Source organism: Coenobita brevimanus, chromosome 99, assembly GCF_032717465.1.
Source record: "Coenobita brevimanus isolate Jiangsu-jjx chromosome 99, ASM3271746v2, whole genome shotgun sequence".
NCBI classification, from domain to species: Eukaryota; Metazoa; Arthropoda; class Malacostraca; order Decapoda; family Coenobitidae; genus Coenobita; species Coenobita brevimanus.
Window position 1 is genome coordinate 1453325 of NC_137052.1, and position 25780 is coordinate 1479104.

Genomic DNA, 25780 nt, shown 5'->3' on the forward strand with positions numbered 1-25780 from the left:
CATATCTTTGTGTTTCTTTCCTTTTCGTTTTTCTTTTCTTTTTCTCAGGCCATATTCTGTATTTGCGTTCACATTCCTTTCCTTTTGTCTTTATGCTATTATCCTCTCTCTCTCTCTCTCTCTCTCTCTCTCTCAGGAGGTAGATGAGAAGTACAGAGACCTTATAAGAAAGTTCAAGAAAAGCCATACACAGTCTCCTTAAGTCTGATGTAGCGTCTTTAATCTTTAGCCGAATTACTGGAATCAACATTAAACTGGAGGGTCTGTGTATGGGGAAGGGTGTCTTAGTTTTTTATGTTTTTTTTACAGTTTTACCCATAATAGGAGTTTTCACCTTAACAGGGTAGGGAAAGCTTGGTTAAACAGCGCCTTAAATGACGGCACCAAGTATCCTTCAGACAGCGGTAGAGAAGAGGGACAGTGGGACGGTCATTGGCCTACCTGTTAATAAGCCCACCGTTGAGGTCATTGTAGGTAGGTCAGGTAAAGCGAGGTCACATCACTCTCTAATGCAGGCGTTAACAGTTACTCCCTGTCCTTCATTTGTGCAACAGGTCAGCTCTAGAACTGTCTCCCTCTGTCTGTATTTCCTACTTCCTATGATCTCCAGTCTTCAAAACGCAGTGTGTCCAGGTATCCCGAAATGAATGGATCTTGAATTTGGCTCTTTTGTACAGTTTTTTCTTTTTTCTTGGAAGGAACGTTTTGCGGCCTCAGCCTTTGGTTCCTTCTTCCTCGCATAAAAAAAAAAAGGCAACTCGGGAAGACCTGACTTCATCTCAGGTACGATAAGATAATCAGCGGGTTTCTAGGGAGGGACATGACGTCACACCAATAGACAGGAGTATTGCTGTCTTTACTTCAGATATAAGCAGTTAAACAAGGCTAATTTTAGTGTGACTCTCAACCCTACTGGACCCAACCGTAATATTTACCATCAGTCCTGTGAAGCAAAATGGTAATATTTTCGGCAGTGTGCCCTACACCATAGTGATTCCCTCAAGCTGTGTGTGTGTGTGTGTGTGTGTGTGTGTGTGTGTGTGTGTGTGTGTGTGTGTGTATTCTTTAACCCCATCGTCAAATTAAATAGTCTCAGAGAGGATGAAAAAAAGGAGGGTAGTGTGGTTTTGATGTCACAGTATATGTTGTACAATGGAGTCTTATCCGTGAGGCGATATTTGGGGACTGTGACCCACTCAGTGGTTTTGAGGGGTCAGCCCCCTTCCTAAAAATAAAAACCAAAAAAAATAAGGGAAAATGAGCTTATGGAACTTCTCACGTTAAGTCGACTGCTTGCTTGAGAATGTCCTTCACTGCATAAATTTTTTCACCGTTATATTCAAGGGGGTCAGCCCCCTCCGAGACTTATAATGGATACAAAACAGGGGAAGGGGGGCTGATATGACTTTGATATCATAGCACATCTTGTACTAAGGACTCTCATCCTTAATAATATTTAGGAAGCGTGACCCTCTAATGATTCTGGGTAGGCGGGGAGGGGGGGGTGGCAGCTTCCTCTCCAAAATGAAACTGATCAGAAATGGGGGATATAAATGATTGAAGCTTGTTACTCAGAATAATTCCCACTGTATACAATTTGCCAACCTTGACTTTTAAGGAGGCAGCCCCCCCCCCTCCCCCCGTCACCTTTTAAAAATTCTCAAAAATACAAAAAGGAGGACAGATATGACGTTGATGTCCTAGTACATGTTGCACAAAGGATTCCCATCCGTTATGCAATATTTGCGAAGCGTGACCCTCCAGTGATTTTTGGAGGAATCAGCCCCCTTCCAAAAATTCAGAATGGTCAGAAAAAGGGGAAAGTCAGGCCATGGATTTCAACGACACCAGCATACATGTGTCAGGACTTGGTTTGCAGTTTCCATATTTTTCCTAAATGCGAAAGAAGAAACTGCACATCGATATTTGGGGAGCATGACTCTTTCCATGATTCTTGTGAGGCTCAGCCCACTAAAAAAAAAAAAAAAAAAAAAAAAAAAAAAAAAAAAAAAAAAGAGAGAGAGAGAGAGAGAGAGAGAGAGAGAGACAGAGAGAGAAATAAAAGAAGGATTTGACTCAAGCTTTCAAGGTGAATTCGTCTGGTTACTCCAAAGGTCTTTAGTTACATTAAATTTTCTCACCAAATAAACAATTTTCAGAAATATTGAAAGGAAGGTTGATATGCTTTCAGTGCCTTAGTACATGTTGTACAATGGACTCTCACCCGTGATGCGAAACAAAAGAAAAATGACCAAAAATACGGAAAGATATGAATGACATCCCAGGGGAGTTGGTCTGGTTACTGGGAAGGTCTTTCACTATATACAAGTTTCCATCCATGATTTTTAAGGAGTCACCCCCCCCCCCTCAGGAAATTAAAAACTCCAAGAATTCCTGAAATGATTGCAGGTATGAGTGTAATATCTTAGTGCATGTTGTATAGTGGACACTCAGTTGTAATGTGATGTTTAGGCAGCATGATCCTCTCAGTGATTCCTGGGTGGTCAGCCCCATCCCCAAAATAGAGCTGAAATAGGGGGCTTACACACACACACACACACACACACACACACACACACACACACACACACACACACACACACACACACACATATCTATATATCTATCTATATATATATAAAATAAGGGAAGCTGAGTACATGAATTGACACAAACTCACCACACACATAGCATGATTAGGTATGCAGTTCCGTGTTTCCTCTGAATGCACAGGAAGAAACAACCCATGTATTTTACCATGTAAATGAATGTTATAAGTATTATTTCAAAGAGAGTTTAATTACTGATGCAGCTGTCAAGAGTCCTGACATAATTATAATTACTGAATTATGGTAAAACTTTCGTAATGATCACCGCATTGGAGAGGTATCAGTGAAGAGTATAGAATCTCTGAATATTTTCAAAGTGTGTTACAGGTCCCTTAAACGCAATGTAGATCAATAAATTTCATGTTTTATCATATGATTCCTTGTACGTTGAAATATTTATTCAGAATCAAAAATCTAAAATTTCTTTCCCTCTGTTTACCCCCCCCCTCTCTCTCTCTCTCTCTCTCTCTCTCTCTCTCTCTCTCCCCTCCCCCCGCGCGATGGGGGCGATAACACAGCATAAATTACATTATCTACACTCGACACTTGGAAAATTCAGCCACTAGAAGCTCGATTAGGGGTAGATTACTGAGAGAGAGAGAGAGAGAGAGAGAGAGAGAGAGAGAGAGAGAGTTAAAGCAAGCTTCATTAACTATGCTGAGTATATTTGCTTCCAAGTTATATCCCATCGTTGCTTTTTTCTTATACGTAGGAAACACCATGCTGTGAGGGGGATGCACCGTACGCACACGAACATAGACATTCATTTTTTTCCCCCTTGGAGGAACTTTCGTCTTTATTGCAGCATTGTTGTGTAAAATAGGGTATGAGTTTGTGAGCGATGTAGCATGACATAGGCAGTGTGTCTGGCAATGGTAGATGGATTGAGAGGGTGATAGATAGTTATGCGTAGCTGCTGAAGAACTTAAGGATACAAACCGAATTATGGCCATTGGCGAAGTACTATTGTAATTAAAAACGCTCCATCGTCAGTCTTAAGCTTATTACTAGAGAGAAAGAGAGAGAGAGAGAGACTTCCTTTCTTTCTCACGGTTCGATTCCAAACTTTAAAGCCTCAAGCCGCGGAATCAGACACTGTGGAATCGATTTGGCATTAAAGTGTAGAGAAAGCTTGTTTGAAAGTGTGAGTAATGTTGCCATAAACGAAGATAAGACCAGTACGGAAGGGAGAGCGAGGGGAGAGGGAGGGGCGATATGGAAAGTGAAGGGGAGAGAGAGAGAGGGAGAGAGAGAGAGAGGAAGAGGAGGGAAGGAGGAAAGGGAAATGAGAGAGAGAGAGAGAGGAAGAGGAGGGAAGGAGGAAAGGGAAATGAGAGAGAGAGAGAGAGAGAGGAAGAGGAGGGAAGGAGGAAAGGGAAATGAGAGAGAGAGAGAGAGAGGAAGAGGAGGGAAGGAGGAAAGGGAAATGAGAGAGAGAGAGAGGAGGGAAGGAGGAAAGGGAAATGAGAGAGAGAGGAAGAGGAGGGAAGGAGGAAAGGGAAATGAGAGAGAGAGAGAGTCAGAAGACTAGCAGAGGACGGGAGCACCAAAATTTCCAACTGAAGGCGGCAGGAAATGGTGAGAAGGACTCCCATACAGTCTGGAAATAATGTCATGGAATTTTAATAGGAGTAAGAGAGGTAGGGGTGAGAGTGGATAGGGGTAAGGGAGGGGGTGAGAGTGGGTAGGGGTAAGGGAGGGGGTGAGAGTGGGTAGGGGTAAGGGAAGGGGTGAGAGTGGATAGGGGTAAGGGAGGGGGTGAGAGTGGGTAGGGGTAAGGGAGGGGGTGAGAGTGGGTAGGGGTAAGGGAAGGGGTGAGAGTGGATAGGGGTAAGGGAGGGGGTGAGAGTGGGTAGGGGTAAGGGAAGGGGTGAGAGTGGGTAGGGGTAAGGGAAGGGGTGAGAGTGGGTAGGGATAAGGGAGGGACGGGAGGGTAGAGGATAGGGATGTGGGTAGGGGTAACGGAGGGAAAAAAGGAAGAGACAGGGAGATAAGGAGGTGAGACCGAGAGGGATCAGGAGGGGAGTTTAGAGTCGGTGGGAAAGAGAGAGAGAGAGAGAGGGGGGGGGTGGAGGGCAGAGGGGAAGGGCAGTTTGAAACAGTTTTGTCTCGTTCAGATCCAGTACATCTGCCTGTACGCCGTTTACTCTGACGTGGCCCAAATTTTCATCCTCTTGCAGCTTATATCACTTAATTTAGTGGTAGAAAAAGACAACGGTACGGCCCTATTGCACTCATCGCGACTGAAACCGTATTCATGTATTCCTCGTTTGTTATAACTCAGCATTCAAGACGGAGGGAAGGCAGCTTTTGGCCACGTTAGAGTGAGAGGATTTTTATTTTCTGTTCAGTAGGAACTTCAATTAAATATAGATCGTCAGAATTCAGATGTGTAGTAGAGATGAAAATCTCCTACGAGTTTGACATTGGTGAAAGTAGGTCAAGGTCATATTTCGAGCAAGATATGTACCGGCTCGTTGCTGGTGTGTTTCCCCCCTTAGTTCAATTTGTTTTTCCTGCCATTGTTCGCTTTCTATAAAAAATGCCACCAAGGAATTAATGCTATACACAACCTTTCTAAATAAGTTGTAAAAAAGTCACCTAGTAATTAAACATATAACTTTCTTTTATTTTGAAGAGTGTATGCTAAGCTTATTAAGATTGTCTCGAGACAGCAAAAATGAAAATGCAAAACAAGTCTCCGTAGTGAATGAATTGAATACTTTTTTCTCTCTCTCCCTCTTGCGCCAACACATCGTAATGGCGGTGGAGGGCTGTTCATTACCTTGCACCATTCCATTACTCTCTGCAATTTTTATATAAAATTGCAGAATATGCACAAAATGTCACTCCAGCCTCCATTTCTAATAAGTAAAGGAATTTTGTATACAGTTTGCCTCCGCTCAGAAACACACGCCTGATATATTTCAAAGACAAAATTATTTTGGCTATTCCATTTACCTGTGACAGTTCGCTCATTCCCCGTGATATCAAAAACACTTGGTTAATTACAAAATTTCATATGAACTGCCAATCATGCACGCGTGAATTTAGTAAGAGAGAGAGGGAGAGAGAGAGAGAGAGGCTGGGTTTTATAATAAGGTTTCCACGCTCGTGTTTTCCCGCCAGAACTCAATGTCAACAAACCCGAGCGCCGCGTCCGAATCCTCGCCGGACGTTTTAATTACACGCGCGCTGTTAATTATTCGGAGAGTGAACGCGGCGCTGTCCGGAATATTATAATTAATTACGGTGTTTCCCCTTCAGTGTGGTTCGTTCATAGGGCAGGTAAATGTAGGTGGGTGGGTGGAAGCGGACTCTGCCTGTTGGGATATTAATGCATGGTTTAGTACACGCCGTCAGCCGCGCCAGGTCTATCTGTCTATCTTTCTATTGCCACATGCCTTATTCCTGTAAGGGTTGGCCACAAACAAATCGTCTCCACGTTGCCCCTGCCATATGACTGCCCTCCCTCCATCTCAGACCCCCTTCTCTCATATATCTCTCCTTTCCATCCGTCCTTCTCTCTTCCCCGTCTCCCTCTATATCTCACGCACATACACTCTTCTAGTCAGTCTCTCATTCTCCGTGCTCTGCATGTGGCCAAACCATTTCATTGTGTTTTTCAACACTTTCAATCACAATCACATCAACACCACATCACTTCTTTACTTCATTTGTCTGTCTCTGTGTGACTGAAATAATTTGAGAGTTTTATGTGAAAGAACTGGACTAGATTTCACGTTAAAGGACAGTACCTGTATATAATGTTTCGTTGATCACCACACAACATTGATGTCTTTTTCCAACCCCACGGCTGGCTGGAGTGCATAGTGCTCAAAATTTCTGCAGGCGGTGGAGGGAATTAAAAAAGAAAGGGTTGTCATAGCAACTGGGAGCGGTACATAACACTTTTAGGACTGACTATGGTAGTGTTTATTTTATTTTTTACACATATTTCGTAGAGGCTCTGGCACTGGGGTAGAACTGCTCGGTATTAATATGCTTGTTAGTCTCTCTCTCTCTCTCTCTCTCTCTCTCTCTCTCTCTCACCTAAGTTTCAGTCGTCCCTAGAATACTGCCTATCTATAGCCAGCTTTAATCCCGTAAGGGGTGGCCACAGACAAATCGCCTCCATGTCGCCCTGTCTCCTGCCATTTCGATGTCCTCACCCCAACTTACACCCCATCTCTCTCACATACACCTCTCCACACCATCCCTCCATCTCATCCTGTCTCCCCTCCCTATCCCACCCCCCTCCACCTCACTTCATACACTCTCCTCGTTAGTCTCTCACTCTCCACCCTCTCCACATGGCCAAACGACCTCAGTGTACTTCTCCTAACGCTTTCCATCACATCCACAGTAGGATATGACCTGCAGTATTCGTGTTACTGCCACGTCCCCAATTGTGTTGACTGAACCGAGAAAGCAACTCGAATTCTTTGTTTTTGCAAGCAACAGGGCGGACGGAGGAGTGGTGGATACGTTGGTTAAAAGCGTAACAAAATGCAGCGACTGGAAGAGGAAACCATGTGCTACGTTGGGTGGTAACCATATATGCAAATGGAGGCCAGGTTTCCTTATGGCTGACATTAATATTTCTTCATTTGATGTATTTTCTGCCATCACTGACCTCAAAACATATGGGTCTGATGGGGTCACTCTTTTTGTCCTCAAGAATTGTCTTCCTGTGCTTACACCCTGCCGAGGTAAAGTCTTTCGCCTTTGTTTGTCAACTTCTTGCTGGAAGTTTGCTCTCCTTCAACCTGTTCTAAAGATGAGTGTCAATTCCCAACCTCTGTCTATCGCCCAACTGCTTTAGCATCCTGCAGTTCAAAAGTATTTTAGTCTGTGCTTAGCAAAAATATTTTAAAACACCTTTCCAATCAAAACCTTCTTTCTGATCGTCAGTATGGGTTCCACCAGGGCCAATCCACTGGCAATCTTCTCACCTACGTCTCAGACTCCTGGTCATCCTGCTTTCGTGGCTTTAGAGAAAGCTTTGTCATTGCACTTGACATCTCAAAGGCTTTCGTTCGAGGCTGGCTAATTTCCAAACTGCTCTCATACAGTTTCTACCCTTCTGTCTGTGTCTTCATCTGTAGCATCCTTTCTGTTCGTTCTATAGCTGCTGTTGTAGACGGCCATCGTTCTTCACCTGGAGCTATCAGTGGTGTTCCTCAGGGCTCTGTCCTATCACCAACTCTCTTCCTTCTATTCATTCATCAATGACTTTCTAAGCCGTGCATCTAACCCTATCCACTCATATCTGATGATTCCGCTCTTCACCTTTCCATTCGCTTCTTGCAGCGTCCATCTCAGCAGTTACTTCAACAGTCAAAGGATGAGACTATGGCACACCTAATGTCTAACTTGGATCATATATGTGACTGGGGTAAAACCGGTCTTGTTGTTTACAATGCACAAAAAACTCAGCTCTTAATCTTTCAACCCAACAAAAACTTTCACAGGAGTATCCTCGAATTTTAAACAATATCCAACTCAATCCTGCATCATCCTTAAACATACTTGGGGTTTCATTCTCTCGGGATTTATCTTGAAATAATTACATTACCTCTCTTATAGAACTCTGCTTCCAAGACATAAGGTGCCCTAAAGCCGACTTCGTGCCTTCTATGCCCCTTCACAGTTGTTGACTTTATGCACGATTTTTATTTGAACCTGCGTAGAGTGCAACTTTCATGTGTGGGGAGGCTCCTCACATTCTATTTTTCTCAACAAGGTGGAGTCTAAGGCTTTTCGTCTCACTAACTCTCCTCACCTTACTGGTTCCCTTCAACCTGTCTCTTCGCCACACTGTTGCATCTTTATCTCTTTTCTGTTGCTACTTCAAAGGTCACTGCTCCTCTTAACTGTCTGCTTGCATCCCTTCACCATTACGGCCAGTGCATAGCACCCGTCTAGCAGCAAACTCTCATCCCTTCCCTGTCCAGCTGTCTAATGTAAGAGTTAACCGTTACCTCCAGTCTTTCATGTATGCAACAGATCATCATTTGAACTGTCTCCTGTCTGTATTTCCTACTGCCTGCGATCTTCACTTCTTCAAGCGCAGTGTTTCCATCCATCTCGAAATGAACGGATCTTGAATATGGCTCTCTGTTATCTTGTTTTTATTTTTTTTTAATGGAGAGAACAATATGCGGGCTCCTGGCCTTTGGCTCTTTCTGCTTTGCATAAAAAAAATTATAATATACAAGGAGATAATAAGGTATAATGTGTAGAATAAATAGGTGAGGAAGACTTATTACGAAGGATTCCTAAGCCAGTGAGAATTTCCCTTTTATTTGTGTTGGGAGGGTACATAATAGCAGGGGAAGGGTAAAACGTTAATCAGTGATACTCTTTTTGCGCAAGATTGGCCCATGTTTGCTTCCTTGTGCAGCTTATTTCACCTATTTGTAACTTGACCTATATTTTCGTTATTTTACAGCTTATTTCAGGCATCTTTAGCTTCGCCTGAATTTTCGTTATTTTGCAGCTTATTTCACGTTGCTCATGGCGTGCAAAGAAAATACTGGAAATACAAAAACTGAATACTTTCCAGTGCACCTCTGCGTTCCTAGCATCATATTCTAGTGTTATCTGATGTTACCACTCGGCATTCAAGTTGAAGAGATGGCAATTTTAGGTCAGGTTAGAGTAAAACGAGCATACCTCCTCTCTCCCTTTAATGTTAGGATGATGAGAGGAGGAGAAAGAGGAGGGGGAGACAGGGAACGTGATGAAGAGAGACAGCGTGAAAGAATGTGAGTAGAGAGAGTGACTGATTAGGAGAGAGTATGAATTTGTTGGAAGAAAGGACAAGGAAAGGGAGACGGAGGAGGTGATGGAGAGTATGTGAAAGGAGACTGACTGCGAGTGTATGAGTGAGGTGGAAGAAAGAAGGAGTGGGAGACAGCGAAACGAAGAAATAATGTGTGAAAGTATGTAAATAGAGAGAGAGAGAAACTAGGAGTGTATGAGAGTGAGCAGGATTGGAGCTGAGCGAGACGGACAGTGAGATGAAGTGCGCTGAGAGTGTATGTGTGGGTAGATTGTGTGTCGAGGGGTTGCTACTGTTTTGGTTGAGGGTTGCTACTGTTTTGGAGGAGGGGTTGCTACTGATTAATATTTTCTTCCCGGACGATTTTATTTAGCGTAGAAGACCTCCTTAATTATTGAGAGATTATGAAGGTTGTGGGTGACGTCATCGAAAAATCCCTGCTGAAATGAATAAAAGTTCTCTGAAGATAGAAAGAATAAAGGGGAAAAAAAAAATGTTGACAGCAAATATACAGGTGATATGTGAAGGTGTCTGCCACATAGGGGTACACCTGGGCCTCAGGTAAAGGGTTATCAAATCTACGCTCACATAAACATAAATGAAGAAAGTTTTTTGTTCCAAGATTAACCCTTCAGTACGATGATTGTTCTTCTTCCTTTCGTCTTCATATTATTATTATTATTGTTATTATTATTATTATTATTATTATTATCATTATCATCATTATATTCATCATCATTATCATCATCATTATTATTATTATTACTGTATTATTATTATTATTATTATTATTATTATTATTGTTATTATTATCATCATCATCATCATCATCATCATCTTCGTCATCATCATCATCAACGTTATCGTCCTAATTTGGAGTTCTCGCTCGCTTCGCTCGCTTGAACAATCACCTTAACTTGGCCTAGATTTTCATCCTTAGGGAGCCTATTTCACTTATGTCAGCTGAGGAAAAAAGCCAGTACTACGGCACTTCTTCATGATTAGCATCGTATTTTAGTTTTAATCCTTTTCACAACTTAGCAATCACGATGGAGAGATGGCAATTTTAGGTCAGGTTACTGTAAAAGCAGTATAGTGAAATGCGTCACCGAATTTAAGCTGTCTGTTTATCTATCTATTGCCAGACGCCTTAATCCCTTATACGGGGTGACCACAAACAAATCGCCGCCACGTCACCCTGTTCCCCGCCATTTCACTGCCCTGCTCCCAGTTCACACCCCCTTCTCTCGTATACCTCTCCACTCCATCCCGAATTTAAGCATGTAGCAAAAATCGTCTGGAGGCGGCAGTAAAGCAGCATGATGTCTCTGGATTGAAAGGGTTGATAAAAATCGTCTGAAGGCAGCAAGAATAAAGCAATAAAGTATACGTCACAGAACTGATACGGTGAATAAAATCGTCTGGTGTCGGTGGCAGTAAAATAATGACCCATGGCAGCTGCAGTGAGAGTGTTTTACCCTTCACACCGATGACCTGTCTTCTGTTATATCCGTGCTTGCTCCAGACGCTTTTTATTCAGCCTTGGGGAGACTTTGGAACGTGGGCGGGGTTGGCAAATCCTTCATTAACCCCCTCATTTCTAAGCATCTTTCCCATACTGAATGAAATCGTCCTGTGAAACTCTGGTCACACTGAAGAGGACGTCACTAGATTGACGGGGTTAAGCAGAGGAGAATATGACCTGTAGTGAAGCCTTGTTTTTGTTCGTATTATTTATTTACCGCTTAGTAGAAGATCCAGCACTCTAAGAAGGAATAAAAATAGCAGAGTGATACATCCATTCATACATGGTACAAAAATTATCATTCTTATTTCACCTATCGTTTCGTTTCGTTTATAAAGGCAGCAACATGCATGCACGCGTCAGCCCTGGTTACTTATTGGCAACCCTACATGATGCTCGATCACTAGCAGCCTGTCTACGCAGTCCCTTATCCCAGAGGTCACACTGTATGACCTCGTCCCAGGCCTTTTTCGATCTCCCTCTGGCAGCACTGCCCTCAATTGAAACACCTCTCACCCTCATCAAAGCTGGGACAACTTTTGAGGGAATGGCAAGAATGAAGCGAGTCAATTTTGAGAACAAGCAATCAAACGGGAAGGTCACTGGACAAGGTCAGTAATTTTTTGTTCATTTGTACAGTTGTTAAAAAGATAACTAGAAAAGTTTTATACGATTTTTTCTAAATTTGGTGGAAGCGTTGAGACGGCCAAGGAAAAAACTTGTCATTCTTGAGGACAATAGGTCAAAGGTCAAGGTTACTTGGCCAGGTCAATTTAAAGTTTTTATCCAATTTAGCTCGAACTTTGTGGAAGTGATGCGATAAGGCTTGGGTAAAGGCATCCCATTTTCAGTACAATCAGTCAAAGGTCAGAATCAGAAGGATCGTCAAACCCAAGGTCACGGGTCAAGGTCAGTTCAATTTTGATCTAATTCGAACCAAAATTTTTGGGAGGGTCAAGGGTCGGGCAAGAACATGGAGGTTCAATTTTGACCCAAGCTCACAGGGCAAGGTCAAAATTCGACCAGAGCGTGTGTGAGCCAAACTAAAAGCAATTTTGATCTCGTTAGAATCCAACCAGGTGGTTGAGTTGAGGATCACCCAAGAGGTTGACATCTGTATTTGAGAATAGGTCAAAGGTCAAGGTCACATGACACGGTCACCTTAAACCTTTTATCTGATATAGACTAAACCTTGCGAAAGGGTTCAGGGTAAAATAAGGATAAAGTGATTCGATTTTGAGAACACTCAGCCAAAGCTCCAGCTGACAGGGAGAGGTCAAAGGCAAAGGTCACTGGGCAAAGTCAACTCAGACAGCTTTGATTTGATTTCGACCAAACTTGGTGGAAGGGTTGAGGGTTATACAAGAGCGAAGTAATTTGATGTTAAGAGTAGTCTGTCAATGGTCAGGGTTACATGGCGAAGTAAAATATTCAGCTGTTAGAACAGTTGGTGGACGGGGCTGTTGCATACTCTGGATACTCCTTGGTTTTTGTAGTAAGTAGTAGTAGTAGTAGTATCATTATTATCATTATATACCATTCAGTACAAGCCCAACACACTGGGTAAGGTTGCAGCTAAAGACAAACCAATGAGGGGTACAAAAATACAAGAGGAGAGTCATTGACACATGTTTAAAAATACCCATTAAGGTGTAGCATAATAAAGCAGTGATGATAACACCAACATAAAATGCAGTGACGGAAGTCCAAATCAGCGAACACATAAATATTGTTTAACTTTAGGATCCCCTGAATGGCACGATTTTCTTCTTTACGCCCAACCACAGAAAACGTCACAAAACTGGTGTTTGAAAACAAGGCTAACCTAGCTGTTTCAATGTACCACGAGATTCTATTCTATCTATCTACAGATTGGTAGATGGATGGATGGATATGAATATATTTATTTATTTTGCTACCACATGACTCAGTTAGAAAACAGAGAAGTAATGAATGAATTAATGAAGCCTATACTTCACCCCTTGGCATAAATAAAAACCACAAAAAAAAAAAAAAAAAAAAAAAAAAAAAAAGGTCATCGTACGGTTGCTGGACTTGTATATTCAATAATATATGGCAATGTTGCCCTCTCCTCATCCTCCTTTATTTTTTCTGTAATATATTCCTTCCATATCATCATTTTACCTCCTCTGTTCGATGACGTTATATTTACACCCGCCTTTCGCAGAGTTGGAGTGGGTGCTGTGTGTGTGTGTGTGTGTGTGTGTGTGTGTGTGTGTGTGTGTGTGTGTGTGTGTTAAAATTAAATCAGTTGTCGTTTGATTTTAGCAAAACTTGGTGGAATAGTTGCCGGTCGGAGAAGTAAACCTTCCTTTTTCTAAATAATGGGTCAGAGACAGAGGTCAAGGTCAACTTTATCCAATTTACACCAGAATTTTGTTAAAGGATTAAGGGATACTGTACCATTGCAGGTAATGATGTGTACCTTAATTATCTACTCTAATGATCTACAATGGCGAGAGCATAACGGTACCCGTTTAATCCGTGATATGTCAGTCAAGCCTACTGTACACCACCACGCTGATATGTACAATACTGTAGAGCAAGAGTGGCTAGACTTGCTTAATTAATGCAGGTGGGATATACACGTATTTTGCATATATTTTGAACCACTTTGATTGAGTCTACCATTCACATTTACAATTTTCTGTGGAGCATGACTGCCCATCATCAGAATCAGTGTTTATTGTTCACAGAGTGCACTGCGTGAGGCGAAGTTCTTTTTACTATTTATTGTTACATGTAGTTTAGGTAAGTTATATCACTATAAATGTGTAGTAATGCTATATAGAAATTTGTAGTGAACAGCTGTGCATTATGATAGGCATACGAAACTGTGGTGAAGTGATTATTAGAGATAGGGAGAAAAATATAGTGTGGTTGCTGACAAACTAGGCATCAACCAAGCCACATTTTGAGTTTTGTAACCTCCATTATTTAGCACGATTGGGACATTAAGGATGTTGAATAAGCATTTTTTTCTGGCAGCACAGAAGTTGCTCTTGTGTGCCCACAAGATACGGGTTAGACTAGTCTGAATTACGAATGACACTGAATGACGGAAGACAACGGTAAAAGTAACCTAAATAATAGGTGCTCCCTACTATGGGAAATAGAATGACATGGGAAATCTCTCACATATACCCCTCCACTCTGTCCCTCCATCTCTTCAGACACATACTGTACATGTAATATTCCCTGAGCCGCAGTGCTTCTGACAGGGCGGCAAGGGATTGGATGATGGACATGTGAATGCTACGGTAAATACTGACATAAGTTGCAGTCATGTTATTATTAAACAAGGGAGAATTAATGTGCCACATGCTGGAGTATACACTGGTAAAGTGCTTAGGAGCCTTGTAAGCATCTTTGTGTCTATCATTTGCCAGGCACCATGATCCCATAAGGGGTGGCCGTTTGTAATTGAGTTGTTGTACGTGGAGGGGCACTAACCCTCCACCAACCTACTTGTTGACACGTAGGGAACGTGTATGGGTTGGTTATATGGTTACCACCCAGCATTGTAAATGGTTTCCTGGCTTACAGGACACCATTAGGCTTGTCACTCAATGTAAAGGCGCCTGAAAAGCAAAGAGGAGTAATAAAAAGTGACAGGAAAGATGCAAGAAAAAAGAAGAGAGGGGGCAGACACAGAAAGAGAATGATAAAGTTGAAGGAATATCATCTCATAATCCATCTGCTATTTAGTTCTGTGCCATGGTGCAAAATGACCAACAAGCCATTTAGTAAACAGTATATTATGGATTAAACAATTCCCATTCTTAGTTTCCGTTGGCTTATCTTCATAACTTTTTCATTGCTGATTTTGTGAAGGGTCAGTGAAGAAGGGGAGCATTACCAGGACAAAATTGAAGGTATTTGTAACCAGACTGTGGTGAAGGAAGTACTCTGGTGCAGGGAGTACTATATTTAAGGAAGTAGTACGTTGAAGGAAATACTGTACTGTGTTGTCCTAGTGATTTGTGGGTGTTACACTGGTTTTACTCTAATTTAGCTCAATCTTGCCATCTCTCCATCTTGAATTCTGAGTTGTAACAATAGATTAACACTAGAAAATTATGCTAATCACAAAGAAGTGCTGTGGAATGGATGCAGAGCCATAGCAGTGTGTTCGTCTATCGTCTAGGTATCTGAAATAAAGTGCAAAAGAACGGAAATCTAGGCCAAGTCATTGTAAAAGAACTATACCGGGTAGTTACGATGATGGTCTTGTCATGCGTGCAGGTTTGAATCTCCAAGAGGAGAATGGAGGTTTTTCTATTGTAATGCGTTAGGGGTGTAGGCTGGACACTTTTTTTTCTTCTTTCTTTTTTAAATTCAAGGAAGAAGGAATTCAAGGCCAGTCTGTTTTAGATTATAAAAGCCTTGGGTCCTCACACCTCACAGGGGATAATATACTTGATACAAATTTTTTAAAAGTCCAAATTTTGAGTTAGGAGAAAATTGCAAAGAAAAGTGAGAAATTTGTACGTATACCGGTATTCTGTTCACTTTAACTACAGTAGTTACAAAATCCCATCTCCATCTTAAATATGTGTACTGAGCTTAACACTAGAATATGGTGCTAGTCACAAAAATGTTCTGTAGAATGCATGTTGAGTCTTGGTATGCTATTATAAATTATTGATCCTGGATTAGCCATTAAAACAAGGAAAGCTGTTTTTTTAATGATACTCTTTTGTGAAAGGTCTTATGTACTGTGCTATATGGCCCGTTTGGTCTAGTTAATAAATGATAAATGAAGCAAAATATATGGTAACTACCTGAGGATACTCCAGACAGTTTGTTTACGATTTGAGATGAATTTTTTTTTTCCCCTTAATGTCATATTCATTTTAATATAGCATTAACATTTACTACACTGGGTGGTAACCATATAACCAAACCATACGTGCTCCCTACGTGTCAGCAAGTGGGTTGGTGGAGGATTAGTGCCCCTCCCCATAAAACAAATAACTCAAAGTCAAATGGCCACCCCTTACGGGATTGTGGCATCTGGCAATAGATAGATAGATTAATATGCACCAAATATTGCTGAATAGGCTCGCTTAGCATGTCAAAATTAGCAACGTCCCCACCACTTTTAGGGAACAGATGATGCCCATGCTCTTATCCACCCTGCTGCTGTGTTGTATAGCATATTCTGTTACTTGTAACTTGAAATGAACAGTGTATGCCTGTCTTCTCTGCTTCGATGCCAATCTGTTCATTCGTGGAGGGGTGTATTCTGCTGAGTGACTGCAGACAAGATTGGTGAGGTCGTCTGCATCGATGACTGTAGTGAGTGCTTTGTATCTTGTTACTGGGGGTTAGTGAATGCCTGCATCTCGTGTCTGGGGTTTGTGAGTGTTTTTATTTCATGACTGGGGTTCATGAATGATTATATCTCTTGACTAGGGTTCGTGAGTGCTTTTATCTCAAGACTATGGTTCGTGAGTGCTTGTATCTCATGACTGGGGTTCATGAGTGCATGTATCTCATGACGGGTTCATGAGTGCTTGTATCTCATGACTGGGGTTTGTGAGTGCTTGTATCTCATAACTGGGGTTTGTGAGGGCTGGCAGATTCCTTTCTGCAACTTGATCTTTGAGTGCTAAGATGCAAGGGGAGTTTTGAGTGCATTTTTCTGGGGAAAAAATGCATCTTATCATATGGGAAATATGGTAATTTATTTTATCATCATCATCATCATCATCATCATCATCACCATCATTGTCTTCATCAAATCCATATCAGGAGCATAGAGACCCAGTACTAGGCTAATCAGTCCAGATATTTACGTTGAAAGTGACCAGCTGCTCCTCCTCGAGTGGAAGTATGTGAGCAGTAAACCTCAACCATCCCACTTCTGGAAACTCTTTTAGGATATATATGTAACTATTGCACCTTAACCCACTAGACCACCAGGGATCTATTTTTTGGCTGTATAGTTATCGCCCAGCATAGTAAATGATTTTGTTGGGTGCAAGAAGCCATTTGGCCTGTCATTTAGTGTAGAGTCACCTGAAGGTAGCAACAGGTTATGGTAGGTGCCCTCAGTCAGTTGGTTTTTTATTCAGCTTACATTAGACCTATCAACTCATTTGTCAAGAGGGTCCTTTTCCAGTACCATACATACTTGCTGCATCCAGATGATTTTATTCGCTTCTTATGCATCACAACATTTTTTTCAGCCTCATTTTAATTCTTTGCCTGATACAGGTGGTGGTGCCAACAACTGAGGTAATCCCTGTTTGTGTGTGCTTGCATGGTGACCACAAGTCCTGCTAACTTGATTCCCCATTAGTTCCAACCAAACTCAGTCCCCTATCAGTTCCAATCACCTTGATCTTCTGTCAGCTCCAAGATCTCAATCCTTGCCAGTTTCCCTGTCATTTCATTTTTGTTACTGTACCTCTGTCAGTTGCAGCTGACTTGATTCCTTGTCAGTTCCTTAGCTATAAATTAATCTTTTGCCAATTTCAGGAGGTAGAGTTAACAGCTGAGTTAATCTGCACTCCTATGTGTTTGTATAGTGATTGGATGCCTGCAGTTAGAAAGTCCGCCCAGCTCAGTCTCATGTTGATTCCATAATGTTAAATCTGTCAACTGCAGGCGGTGGTGCCAACAACCGAGGCAACCCTTACTCCTGCGCGTGCTTGCATGGTGATCGCAAGCCTAATGAGAGAAAGCCCAACTTTCAGAGTTTTAAAGATAGGAAAGTCAAGTTCCTCATCTGCACTGATGTTGCTGCCAGAGGATTTGGTGGGCTGTAGTTAAGTGAGAAGTGTGAATGTTGGGGGTAGAGCTGTGAGAGGCAGAGTGAAAAATATCTGGGACAAGGTCATAGAGTTAAGGAACTGAATAAGGCAGCTGCATCAAGTAGCGTGGAGAGCTGCCATTAGGTGACCAAGACTGGTTAATCCAAGCATGCTGGAGCCATGATAAGCGAAGCAAAACAAACAAATGTAGATAGTGAGACTTCTTCATGTGATATACATTAGGATTGCTTATGTATGAAAAGGTTGTTGTGGCCCCAGGCTCTCCTGATCATGAACCTGATGGACCGTAGGGTGAAGGCGCCCCTTTCCTACAGTTCACCTTCCTTCTCTTGCGGGCTAGAGAGGGAGTAGAGGGACATTAATAGCTTGGCGCCAGAGCCGCCAAAATCTGCCATAAACTATAGAATGATTACCTGTTATAGCTCCATTACCAGTTTCTACAAAGTTCCTGCCTGTGAAGTTCCATTCCTATCTGTAAAGTTAGATAACCAGTTTCTATAGTTTCATTCCTGCCTGTAAAGCAAGATTGTGTTTCTGTAGAGTTTTGTTCCTGTCAATAAAGCTAGTTTACCAGTTGATATAATACTTCATTCTTGTATATAAAGCATAGATTACCAGAGTTTATCAAGTTCCTGTCTGTATACTTCCATTCCTGTCAATAGAGCTTGCTGAGGGAGAGTCCAGCCTTCAGATTCAGCAATAGAATGCAAGTTTTTCATCTGCAGTGATATTGGAGCCAGAGGAATTAGTGACCCATAGTTCATTTGCTTTCTTACTGACCGAACTAAACCAGTTTCACAACTTGAATACTGGGTTGTAGTTGCATGAAATTTGTTGAGCCTTAATTATGAGTTTTGTTGGTTACTGGTCAAATCAGCCCTCTAATCTGAATGCTTTTGGTCATAAACTGAGCTGAAAGGGGTTAAGGATCTTTGGTAGGTTAGAAAAATGCAGAGTAGGGATGTGTGTATGAATGAGGTGGAATTAGTGCGGGAGTCTAAGGATGAGGTGGAGGGATGGAGTGGAGAGGTATATTAGTGAAAGTATTTACTGTAGGTGGAGGGAGGGCAGAGGACAGGGTGACATGGTGGAGTTGTGTTCATGGAGCTCCCCCAGGATTACAAATTGTTTTCTAAGTGACTTGGGAGATTTTGTAACACTTATACCTGAACAATTTATTCTGTACATTTCACTCCAGTACCCTTTTGTATGTTCTTGATGCAAACTGTCGGTATTTATATGATTTAAATAACATGCAAGAGCTTGTCAAGATTTAGCATGGAAAATAAATTGTTCAGGAGGAGGTGCTGTGAAACCTGTGTGGCCGAGAATGCAGCCCTAAGGTGTCTGGCTATAGGTAGATAGATAGATAAATGTATAGTATACTGATAACATGTATGCTTGACAAGTATATAGGCAGATAAATTGGTAGAAGTATAGCACAGTAAAGACTTTCACACCTGACTTGACTGTGATGGAGGACTGCCATTCAACATCAATGTAACTCTCCCGGATGAGAAGATAGACAGTTAGATAGAAGTATAGTGCAGTTGTAACCAGCACAATTTTACTTTCAGATGTTGGAGGTCTACCATTTATCGTCAGCGTAACTCTGCCAGGTGAGAAGAGCAACTATGTTCATCACATTGGACGAGTGGGCCGTGCTGAGAGTATGGGTCTTGCAATTTCTCTTATATCTGCTGTACCAGAGAAGGTGAGACCAGGGGTGGGGTTTGATTTCATATTCTTGGTGGCATGGGAGGCTTCATAGCATGTCTTCCTTATTAGTGATTACTGTATTTTGCTTTTTAGGTACACCTCAGCATTCTTGTGCATGTTCTTTATACTGTTTTAATACTGACATAATTTACATCAGTAACGTGAAAAGGATACTGAGATGTTATTTGCAGAATAAATTACGAAAGACTTAGAATATAGCCTTAATCCAGATTTTCATAATTTTGTAGCTTATTTCTTGTAGCTAAATGACAGAATAAGACGGCGCTGTGGTTCTGCATTCTTTCCTTAGCACTTCATGACTAACACCATACATGTACTCAGGTGTTAATCTTTAAACTCAGCATGGAAGAAGGCAAGACAGCAATTTTGAACCATGTTAGTGAAAAGAGTTGGATGCACTGACAAAGTGGGGCTTGCCATTTCTCCTATAGCTCTGTTCTGGAGAAATTGAGACTAGTTACGCTAGTTATTTTTTTTACCAGCAGTTGTACCCAGGTTCCTCTGGACATGGACCTGGAAGATTGCGGGGTGAAGGTACCCTTCTCCAATCCATCCTCCTCCTCCTTTGGTGGATAAGGTGGGAGTTGAGGGACATTTATATGACTGCTACTTAGTTATATCAGTGCTACTGTGTGAAGGTGTCCCTCCCCAGCACCCTTTATGTTAGGGGGTTGATACAAAGTACATGGTATAATTCACAGCTGAAGGGTTAAACGTATTCTAAAGCATTATTGCACAACAGGTATGGTACAGTGGAGAGTGGTGTCCTAATCATGGCCATGGTTGTGACAATACCAGACTGATAACCAAGAAAGGCCACTGTACAGGGTATCCTAAAGCAGTCCATATGTAAGAAGTTGTATCCTGAAACAGTTGTATTTTAAAGCAGTTACATTTTCAACCTTATGTCTTAAAGCAGTTCAGTTGAAGCATTTGTATCTTAAACATAAAAAGGATACTGAGATGTTAACCAGTTGTGTCTTATACCAATTGTATCGTAAAGCATTATTACACGACAGGTGTGGTACCATGGAGAATGGTGTCCTACCCATGGCTGTGTCTGCTACAATACCAGGCTGACCACTGAATGAGGCTGCTGCACCTGGTAGCCTACAATGAACCACAGGTCAGTCACATTTCTTCCTCTCCCATACTTACTTGCCTTCAGGTTACCAGCTTTTGCAGATGATTGTTTATTTTTTATTTTTTTTTTATTAGCATTTATTGAATTACTTCTTCAGTGACATCCTAGGTGAGAAACAGAGGTTGTGATGATGATGATGATCCGTCTTTGCTTTATGATGTGGCATATTAATTAGCTGGTTTTGGCATTTGGTTTAGCTCCCTCTTCATAAAATACATCATCTGTACAGTGGCCAACCTCTGTGGGGATTCTTTAAAGAGGGATCATGACATTGGTTACTTGACAGATTAATTGATTGATTTACAGTACCTGGCAGACATTGAAGAGCACCTTGGAGTTCCAATCCAGCAAGTAGACGAACAAATGAAGGTTCCAGTTGGCAAATTTGATGGCAAGATTGTGTATGGTGAAAAATGTGCTCAGATGGGTAAGTAGATTAACTAACCCTGCTTGTTTGTCTGTCTGTCTGTCAGTCTATGCCTACCTGTCTGTATCTGTCTGTTTATATATCTTGAGTGTTTATCTGTCTATCAATGAATTCCTAACCAGATGTCTTGTTTGTGTATGGAGTGGCTACATACATATTGCCCTAATGTTATCTTTGTTGTCCACCATCAGGCTGATCTCCCTCAGACTCACACCAGCCACATTAGTATACCTCTCCACTCCATCCTCCACCTCACTGTCATACATTGTCCTAGTCAGTCTTTCAAACTTTCACTACACCTTAATTGTGTTATATTCCATTTTCCCTCAGCAGCTGAAGTTACTTTCACTTTGCCTGAATGCTGGGATGTTCGGTACTTAGGAGTTGATTGTATACTGAACCTTCTGGGAGACTGTAGTAGATTTTTCACCTGATGGGACTGGGCAACTCCCACAGTTTGAATACCATGTGGTTAAGTACAATTTGGTGAGCCTTGGTTATGAGGTGAGGTAGGAAAGAATCTTGTAGGGTACTGATTAAACTGACTGTACAGTTTGACTACATTTGGCCATCAACTAAGCTAAAAGGGCTAGGGATCTCTGTCAGATTAGGCTAAGTGAGCTATAGAGACATGAAAAAATTAAACTACAGTATTTGGATATACACTTTTATTTAGTTGGGGTGTACCTGATATTTCTCATACTTATTAATAAAAAGGTGTATGCAACTGTAGTGCGATCAACAACAGCAGTGATGACATTATGTGCTGATGTAAATAAGTCAGGGCAGTGAACTGTAAGCAGCCTGGTGGTCTAGTGATTAGAGTGCCCCAACTGGAGTGACAGCCTGTCATAGGTTCTATGCCCAAGAGGTGACTGGAGGTTTTTCAGTCATCAAGAGAAGTAGGTTGGATCATTTTCACCTAACTTTGCCGGACTGTATTTGCCTGCACTTTGTCCTCAATGCCTCTGAGTGGGTAAAATGGGATTGGCTTTTACCATCTTTAAAAAATTAAGTTACTAACCAAAACTTCCTATGCAGATTTCTGTTTCCCATATCCTCGTTTTTTGGACCCTCCCTCTCCCAATTCTTAGCTGGGAAAAAGGCCAGGATGATGATGACTTACTCCACTTGGCCATGATCATATTAATAAAGATTCTTAAATTGTGCTCAAGATTACATGTGTATGCCTGTCTGCTCATACAGAAATCAAATACTTCACATTCAGATTAGAGTGACAGAATACAAAAAATATAAATCTGTAATATTGGGTAACAGTTTTGGGGACTTGCTTATTGTAAGCCAATGCATGCAAGCATGTTGGAGCCTTTATAAACTAGACAAAATAGTACGACAAAAGAACTTATTAGGCCTTCATGTTGTCATGCTACAGTGTTCTTGTACCAGATGCACGTGAAACAATTAGCCCTGGCCTTAGGAGGGTAGATGATTATAGATAGCCAGTCACATAACCATTCTTTCTTGATACAGGGTCCTCATACCAGACGCACATGGAACAGTTAGCCCCAGTTGTACAAGAATTTTCCAAACTGGAGACTGAAGCACAAATGATCTACCTCAAAAGGCAATACAGCAAGAAGTACCCATGGACTCGCTAAGACCCAATTGTGGTGGTGGCATGTAGGACAACTGCTGGGCCTCAGGGAATGCCCGATCAACCTGTGACCCATATTTGAGTGGCATAGGAAGCTTCTTAGCACCTTTGTCATTGTGAGTTATTTTGCATCTTATCGTGCTGTTTGTATCATTTTAATATTGACATCAACTCCATCTTTAACACATTTGTATCTCTCGATAGCCAGATGCCATAATCCTGTAGGGGTGGCCATTTGTCCTTGAGTTCATTGTTTTATGGGAGGGGCAGTAGCCATCCACCAATCCACTTGTTGACACAGAGGGAACATGTATGGGCTGGTTATATGGTTACCACCCAGCATTGTAAATAGTTTCCTAGTTTACAGGACTCTGTCTAACCTCTCACTCAATGTAAAGCCACTTGAAAAGGAAAGAAGAGTAATAAAAAGTGACAGGAAAGATGGGAGAAATAGGACGAGGGTAGGGCAGATACAGAAAAAGAATGGTAAAGGTTAAGGAAGAAGTAGGCAGCACAACATCAAGTTGAGTGAATATACAAGAGGATATTGAGGTGTGATATTCAAAGTAACTCTCTACGGAAGAGCTGTGACAAAATTTCCGTGACCAGTTAGTATGCAACCCTAGGCCTAGAATCAGACACATTAAAAAAATAAGGATGTACAGTATATGCAATACCGGTATATACAATATATGAAACAAATCACTTGGGGGATCTTGAGTCAGTTTATATAACTTGTATAGTTGGCCACAGGAATTTGAACTATATTAAAGAAAAAAAGGAAAAAAAAATAGTACTGTATGTACTAGGAGAAAAAGCTCAAATAGCTCATTAGCTATTCTTCAGTTTCTTTGATCTGTTGTGGGCTGTGTTACCAGATAAATTCTCCCAAACATGGATTGTGGATGTACTCTTCTTGTGGCTGGCTGCATTTTCACAGCTAGGTATCATATGCTTGGATACTACAATAGTGTAAAGTCTGCTCTGTTTGTCTAGCTGTTGTAATGTTGATTGGAATTTATATAAAATGAAGATACATTAACTGTGCTTGCAAACAAGTGTACTTTCAAACAGTCTTTAGAAACTAGGATGTAGCATACTTGAGTAATGTGAATAGAATAACGCACAAAGTATAAGTAGTATTATGTACTCCAACAGTGGGTCTTTTACTGTCACACACCGTTTATTGGCAATTATGAATGATCATGAATGGGGTTGGTACTTATTAAGGTATTGATAATTGACCCTTTCAGTCCAGAGGTGTTTTTTCAAATTATTTTTGCCCTCTCCTGACCATTTCATTCAGCTTCAGGTAGACTTTTGGAAGTGGATGGATTTTATTTCGCCTTAATGAACTCCCTCAGTATAAAGTGCCTTCCTAAGTTGAGTAGAAATCATATTGTAGCAGTAAGAATAAACTAAAAAAGAACATCATGCAAGTTGATGGGGTTAAGCTGAGTGTCATATGGGAGAAAGTATTGTAGCAGAGCCAGGTACATTACCCTGGTGGTGCCGAGTTTAGAATGCCTGATTGGAGTGACGGATATCCATAGGTTGGATTCCAAAGAGGTTACTGGATGTTTTTCAGTAATATGATGCAGGTATATCATTTAATCCAGCAGTAGCCTAGCCTCAGGGTCCTCTACCTCAAAAGTGGTAATATGGGCTTTAATTTATTATTTTATTGTTTTTTCCCAGGAACATTTAGGTTATGTAAGTGTACTGAACAGCAAGTCAGGATATACACTAAATACTTAAAAGATTAATATTTTTACCACCTGATACCATCTTTAGGTGGGAATATTGTGAATGGTGATATATTGTATTGTTTAGAAAATGTATGACAGCAGAAAAGTTTGCTTTAAATACTGATTACATTTGTTCCATGTCAGTGTAGTACTAACAACACTGAGGCAGGAACTCAAAGGTACAGTTAATACAGTCTAAACTGTGACTCATATTGTTATACATTTTAGATTTCTTTTTTTCCCAACAGTTTCTAGCAAGTGTTGGGAAGACCATCCATCCATCCGTCATCCAGTCCTGCGTTGCCCCACGAGGAGCGTAGGAGCCCGGGGCTAGGCAGTTGGTCCTGACATTTAAGATGAGAGTGATGTTGGGAAGTAATTAGCTGATATTGGCACTTGTTTTAGTTTCTAGTTTGTAGAAAACAGCTGTACCATGGCCAACCACAGTATGGGGAGTCTTTATGAGGAATCATGGTGTTTTTTATTGATTGGTTGGTTGCTGTGTTTATTTATTTTTTATTTCCATGAAGTATGACAGTTTCCACTTGTTTTCAGCTGTAACATAGAGAGCCAGATAACTTGAATTGCTGTAGTTGGTTTGTTTTCACCTGATGGAACTCCCAGAACTTAAGTAGTGAGTCGTGGTTGCATGAGATTCATTGAGCCTTAATTATGAGAGAGGAATGAGAGTGTTTACAATGGTTTGTTTCAGCTCTACAAAACTGGGTGCTCACAACTTGAATAATAAGTTGTTGTTGCTTGAAATTCAGCAAGTTATATTATGAGGTAGGAAGTAGTCCCTTTTTTCAAGTTATATTATGAGGTAGGAAGTAGTCTCTTTGGTTACTAGACCATAGTTAAATTGTTGCTGGTTCCCACCTTAGAGTATTAGATGACACTTCTTATATACTGCTGCTGGTACAGTTACTCCATTGCATATGAACTTATGGTTTTTAACTTGAAAAGTTTACAAGTCAAAATTCAGCGATACCAAAATCCTAATTTGTAGTACTCATTGATGAACATTATTAACACTTAGAAAAATACCATAGCTGTACCAGTTGCTTCAAGTAAATTTGATCATTAATACCAGTGTTACTTAAGTCTTGATAAGTACTACATATAGTATTATTATGTATGCATCTCAAAAAGTTTATACGAAGTACAGTATCTGAAAGTAATATGCACTTCTGAAGCTCAAAAGTACATAAGTATGGGAGCAGCTGTATCAGATGACACTTAACCTTTGCTGCTGTTGTTATGTGAATACAGTAATCAATAAACGAACTACATCCCACCAGTATGGAGCTTAATAAATATGTGATTAAAAATTCAGAATGCTTATAGTGAAGTACCTTTTTCTCATATAGTTTTAAGGCTTC

General features: G+C 41.1%; 1 protein-coding gene across 1 annotated transcript; it reads left to right on the forward strand.

The window, feature by feature from the left end:
• Nucleotides 1-374: 374 nt before the first annotated feature.
• On the forward strand, nucleotides 375-24760 carry LOC145414399 (ATP-dependent RNA helicase Ddx1-like). The gene is given in 8 exon segments (XM_080283935.1): nucleotides 375-474; nucleotides 17558-17707; nucleotides 19302-19438; nucleotides 20484-20570; nucleotides 20573-20590; nucleotides 20915-21035; nucleotides 22527-22766; nucleotides 24647-24760. Coding segments are annotated over 7 exon segments (741 nt in total). The 3' UTR covers nucleotides 22655-22766; nucleotides 24647-24760.
• Nucleotides 24761-25780: the final 1020 nt, after the last annotated feature.